General features: G+C 36.6%; 1 protein-coding gene across 2 annotated transcripts in view; it reads left to right on the forward strand.

The window, feature by feature from the left end:
• FAM169A (family with sequence similarity 169 member A) overlaps window positions 1–6,328 on the forward strand; it is a 39,240-nt gene extending 32,912 nt beyond the window's left edge. For both annotated transcript variants that reach the window (XM_032676076.1, XM_032676075.1), the window contains exon 13: window positions 256–6,328. In XM_032676076.1, coding sequence (XP_032531967.1) covers window positions 256–789 — 534 coding nt within the window. In that variant the 3' untranslated portion in view covers window positions 790–6,328. The remainder of the gene's footprint in view (window positions 1–255) is intronic.
• Window positions 6,329–6,600: the final 272 nt, after the last annotated feature.

The raw sequence follows: 6,600 nt of genomic DNA on the forward strand, positions 1-6,600 counted from the left end.
TTTTACTGTGCCTGAGTACTCCTTTGAATAATTTGAAAATTGGAGAGTAACTCTGGTTACTAAATGCAAGTCACAAAATAGTCTGTTTCAAAAAGGAGGAAAGGACTGACTTATCGAATGTGCGTGTAGTATTAAAAAATGCTGAATGCCAAAGTGTCCTCTGAGGTCGCCAGCTAAGGGCAATTGTTGTTCAGCCTCTTGTATCTTCAGTTAATTTCCTTTGGTTGTTTTGGCACCCTTTCCCTCAACCTGCAGGTTTTAAATGAAAATGATTCAGAAGCGATGACTGAAGAAGTTACGTCAGTAGAGAAGGAGGGCATTGGAGAACAGCAAGAATCTGAAAAGACCACCACTGAAAATGCATCTGCTTCAGCATCAAAGGAGGAGCTCTCTGACAATAGCCTGCCTAACTCTGTGGTAACTGAAGCAGCTGAAGAATCTCTTTCTGAAAACTTACCTGCCTCATTGGAAGTTCAAAATGAGGAAACAGGGCACAACTCACAGGAGGCCCCTGTTGCCTTGAGTCAGAGCTCTTTGATAGTGGTTGAACTTGAGGGTGTTTCTTTTCAGCAGCCTGCTGGACAGGAAGGACAGAAGAACCAGTTGGAAGAGCCCTCAGAAGAGTCTACAGAACAGACGGATCACTACACGCAGACAGTGGCAGAGCGGGCTGCTGACAGCAGCTCTGAGGAAGCAGAAATTGAGGTACCTGTTGTAGATCGGAGAAACTTGCGAAGAAAGGCCAAAGGCTATAAAGGTCCACCCAAGAAAAAAGGAAAGCCGGCTTAAAAAGGAAATATTGATTGTTAATTCATCTATTTATAAGAAAGCTATTTTGTGTAAAACTTAGGGTGAACTAAACCATATCGGGCACAGGACATGTGTGTTTAAAACTCTGCGTTGGACTTCCTTTTGGGTTCATCACCTTTTCTCAAGATTTAATTTTTAACCACTAGACATTGAACTTCCTTCATAGTAAGAAAGTAAATAGCCAGTCTCCTCCCTTCATAAAGGATGCATGCTGAAGAAATACAGTTATGTTATCAAAGGGAACAGTTTGTGTATTTAAGGTGGTGGTCTTGGAAGAAAAATGCATGTGCGAAATCCTGGCCCTGTCAAGGTCCCTTAAATTCCCGTAGATGGCCATGATACCAGACATCACTCCAGATACTGGGTTTTTTTAAATAACTTGTGTTCTCTACTGTGGAGAGAAGCAGAGCAAGAAAAATCCTTCCTTGCTTCTTGTCTCTTCCCAAAGGTTTTCTCATATGAGATTAAAAAGAATGTGAAATTCCGTCATTCTAGATCTCAAATATACAAGCTGTAGCTCAGTAGATCAACACAACATAAGCATTTATCTTTCATGTGAATCCCTTGAAACAGCTGAGTCAGTAGAAACAGTGCAGTATCTGCCACAGCTGATTCTGGTAATGGATTTCTTGTGTGAAGATTGAGACTATGCCGTTAGCAATTTGTGGCTTCCAAAGCAAGCATTTTGGTAAGCCGAAGTTTTTCCAGAGTGTATGGAGTGTAGACTACATATGGAATCATTTCAACTGCCTTCCTAACTACTTGCATGTGTTGAGTGGATAGTTGATTACTTGTTGCATTACAGGAAAAGGATATGACAACTTTGATCTTGTTTTGGTTTAAATGGAAGTGGTTCTTTGTTTTTTCCAAATATTTTGCTAGTGCTGTGGGTTAACTATTAAAATGTTGTGTCTGCCAGACGTGGGACTCTTGAGAACACTGACATTTCAGATGGTTATGACATTCATTAGTGTGACTATTAGTGGGTGTTTCAGCAAATGCTTGTTTGCCAAACTTCCATGCCTTTACATGATCAGGTGATAACTTGCAAATATTTCTGATTCCCACTTTCTTTTTCTAACCAGAGTGTAATTCCTAGGATGATAGCTTCCCAGTTCACAACTTTTCTTAAAAGCAGAAACCAAACTCTGCTGTTTGCAGATAGAAATAAAACCAGACTTTCCATGCATATTTCCCTTCTGAGGTTCTCCTGACAAACCATATGTTTAACTTGTTACACATACCTAAGTTACTCCTTAGTTTGCTATGTGTTCCTTTCCAGTAAATGAAGCTCCTCTAATAATGGGTTAAAAACTCAAAAATAAAAGAACAATGATTCTAAGAATGGGAAATCACCACACACTTTTTGTCCTGCTTTATGCCTTTTCCAAGGTGAGTGAATAGTCTTTCACAGTGTCTCAAATAGAGGTACAACTATTCAAGGTTCACTGAATAGTTGCAGTGCTGTCTTAACTTCTATCCTTTATAAGCTAATATAAGAATCTGGTTTTGGACTTTTATGCGTACAGAGTTTAACTCTATTTATAAGATATTTTAACTATATAAGACACATTCATGCTATTTCCTTTAGCTGATGAAATACCATGCTCCTTTTGAATCTGTTAAGAGCAGCTTATAGAAAAAAAAAATTAAAAAATATGTTTTAAAACTAAACTTTAAACCTAAACTTTAAACTTGGAGTGCATGAGATTACTGAGTTAAGTCTGAGTTTCTTAAACTATTGCATGTAGCTATATCTTAGCCAAGTGCATACAGGTACTCCTTACAAACCCCATCACTGAAAAATATTCAAGATATTTCCTGATTGTGTGCAAACATATTCAGGTGAACATTAAGCATTTCTAAAACTTATGAAACTTTTTATATAAAACATATAAGACAAAACTTTTCTTATCTTCTATATGGTTTCTCTTTTACTGCTGAGATTAATTATATTTTAAAAAAGAAGTGGCTAGAAAACACATCTCTTGCATTGCTAAGAATTTGGGATTTGTGAGGACTGGTGGCCTAAAAAACCAGTGGTTGTATACAGTATATTGCAATTCATCTTCCATTTTTAGGGCAAGCTTTACTGAAGATGAATCTGCTGAATCCTTCAATTGATACGAATATATCGACTTTCAAGAAGTTAAGGATTCTTTTCCTTAACTGTGAGCTCCAGTTATTTCAGTTACTCCTAGGTGAATTTTTGATATCTGTGTTTATTGTTTATATTCGCAGTGAGGTTGGAAGACTGTTCAGGAGAAGGTAATTTCGCTCACCTGGCTTTTACTTTACATGGCTAAGTTGGAATGATTTCAGTTAGATATTTGCATAGTGAGTACAGAAAAAAAACCCCCACAACCAAAAAAAAACCCCCAAAAACAAAACCATAAGTATTACAACATTATGATATTAAGACAGTCTTGGTTTCTAATGAGAACAGTCAAATTCTGATCTCATTTCAGTGAGTCAGTTTTAAATACTGAACTTAAATTCACATATTTAAAGTATACTCTTGAGTGGATACTTCTGTAAATCTGGTGTACCTGGGATAATAGCTGATGGCCAGACTTTTACATACAGAATGTAGGCAGTTGGGGTGCAATTGGAAATTCAGATAACCAGCACAGTCCTTGAAAAATGGACACTGTTTCTAATTGTGATCACAGCAGATCTTTGAACCAAAGGCCACATTTTATAACAACTTCTTTGGCATCAATCATTCTGCAGTAAATACGGAGTAGGAAAATCAAATACTGACTTTATTGTTTTTATGGCTGTACTGATTGTCCCACTGGAACAGTAGTTCGATAGCCTATGCATTCTGTTAAATTTATAAAAGGGAACATGTCTGACTACTGTATTGATTGGAGCGTTTTATCTTGGGAAAAATGGTTTCTAAGCTTGGAAAATTTTTTTTGTCTATTAACTGTCTTATTACCATCAAACTCTTAAATAATTTTAAGATCCTATTGCACCAGCAACAAATGATTAAAACATCAACTTTATACACATTTGTAACAAATGTTATTACAACATGCTGTAGAACTAAGTGGGTATAGTGAAAGCAAGCAGTATTATTTTAGAGCTTTATTTAGGCTAGGAATGGAGCTTAAAGAACATTTTGTGACTTCAGCCTTGCACTTAAATGCTAAATGGTTTTGTACTTGAATCCAACATTTGTTCAAATGTCTGTATTGTACTGCTTCTTGCACATTCTCTCTTGGTCAGTTTTAATTTCATGCAGAATTCTTGTTTGCTGTTCTCCTGTTCCATAACCTTTTACATGAAAATGTATACATCTTACTTCAAAAGAGCTTTAACTTATTTTAGATTATGTGTGACCTCGGTTTGCTGCTTTTTTGTACCATTTCAGGTGTAGATTTCAGTAATCAAATTGATCATTTACAATGTCATTGACACGACTTACACAACAAATAGGTCTAAGTTTCAGCTTCCCTGCTCTAAGTGACTGTTCTAAAACACTATTTCCAAGGGGATATACTTCTAAATTTATTTTCACAAATGTGGTGTTAGATGTTTTCTAACTAGTGATACTGTGTTTATAAATCTTATGAAAGATATCTTACTATTGCATAGTATTGTACCTTAGTCTTGTTAGTGTTAATATTTCCTTTTTTTAGTACTGCCTTGGCTGCTTTTGAAATGTTTGAAGTAGTAATTAAACTATTATTTTGTGATTTTTTTTACTTCTGCTTGTTTTTTAGTATTGAGTCCTTTTCTGCTACAGGAAGCACATTTTAAAGTGGTTCAGTTCACTAGAACTATTACTTTACAATCTGTCTGCTACAAAAGAGTTCTAAAACATCAAAGGTTATTAATGAAAAATCTTTCATCGTTAAACCAGTTTTCTGTAATTAGCTTATACAACAGACTTTTTTTTTAAAGTAGCAGAATAGGCTCTTCTGTATGTTACAGTGTGGATTCTGCTGTTTATATCAGTTATGCAAGATGATGTAAACTTAGCAGTTATTAATGGAGTTTGCTATAGACAACCAGCTAGAAATGCTGTAATGCACTCCTACAGTGTAGTACATTAAAATGCCTTAAGAGCAGTAATTGTTGAGCCAACAAGTCATGTGTAGGTGTCATTAATCAAACTGGTCATTTACAATGTCATTGACCACGACTTTACACATGGCAACAAATTGGTCAAAGCTTCCCTGCTTTAAGTGACTATTCTAAAATGCTATTTCCAAGGGATATACTTCTAAATCTATTTTCACAAATGTGGTGTTAGATGTTTTCCTAAACTAGTGATACTGTGTTTATAATCTTATGAAAGATCTGTTACTTTTTTAGTATATAAATATATTTATAGCATAAAATGTAGTAAAGTTTTTCAAGACAGCTGTAGAAAATTATTCTGTTCATGTTGTTAATGTCCAGTAAAGGGTAAAGCAACAAGAACTTAAATGGAGGGTTATCTGTTCTGACAAATGCCCTCTCTTCAAGCAAATAACTTACTGGCTTGTGACTTTCTCTTATTTTCAAATCACTTGTCATTTGCACAAAGTAAAAATCATAGTAAGTTACTAAGTCTAGATGAGGGCAATGTGTTAAATTAATTAAACAGTTTGTAACAGAAGGCTCTGTGCTATAGTCAAACTACTGCCTCTGTGAGATCATATAAGAGAAGTTATGATGACAATATACAGGCAGCTAGCTTGACTTCCTGACCAGAGTTCCAAATCTGAAACATGACTGAGGAGCATCTGTGATAGAAGAGGCTGAGAGCTGCAATTGTTCTGCCTGAAGAAGAGAAAGCTCAGGAAGGTCTTACATTGTGTACAAATACCTGGTGGGGAGGGGGGTGTATGTCATGAATGATTCTTTTGGTTGCCTAAAGAATCACTGTCAAAGGTATTAACAAAAGCAGGTTTAATATAAATTTGCAAAAGCATGATTTAACAAAGTTTGTTGGTGAGATTTGCTCTATTACTTACTAGATAGATGAAGCATACAAAGGAAAATAGAATTAGAATCAATCTGAAATTATTTACAGAGATGAAAGATGCCAATGAGTAAGGGAAATGCTCCTGTTGAGTTATGAGGTTCAGAGAGGACTCCGTTGCTTCTATATATGCATAGAAGGTAAGGATTGTTGGTAATAGCACACTGTGAGAAAGAACAGGATGTGGCTGGAGATGGGGGCATATCGAGGTAGGGCAGCACTTTTCCAGGAAAAACGTCCTTGTTCTGGCTCCTGGGAATAAGCACAACACAGTACAGAGCAGGTGCAGGAATATGGCTGACCTACCCCCATGGCTCCACAAAGCCTGGGTGCACATGTGCCACAGGACGTGGACACCCAGTCAGCTGCAGCAATGCTTGCAATCCCTCCCTCCCTTCCTAATTCATCTCTCTCTCTGTGTCTCTCTCCCTGTTTTCAACTTTTCCTTTATCCAAAACCACTGGTGTGTGCTTATACTAGATCTGGGACTAACGTGCTAACTGTGTAATTTACCAATAAAACTTCATAAGCTTTTGTGGACACTCTGACTTTTGTCGTTCCTTTCAACCACAAGCACCTATGAATCTTGGGTGCTCCCCTCCCCTTAAGGGTGGGATGCCACAGCTTTCTAAACTCCTTATGGAGTGTGACTGAGTCCAGTCTTAGTTCCAGACTTGTTCAATGGTTTATGTATTAAGAATTTGGCAGCACTTAATTGTTGACTATTTAACCATTTACAAAGTGATTCAATAGGATTTATTCAACAGTGACTTAGTTACAGATTTGACATTGCAAGTTATACTGTACTTGCT

This window comes from Chiroxiphia lanceolata, chromosome Z (genome assembly GCF_009829145.1).
Source record: "Chiroxiphia lanceolata isolate bChiLan1 chromosome Z, bChiLan1.pri, whole genome shotgun sequence".
Taxonomy (NCBI): domain Eukaryota; kingdom Metazoa; phylum Chordata; class Aves; order Passeriformes; family Pipridae; genus Chiroxiphia; species Chiroxiphia lanceolata.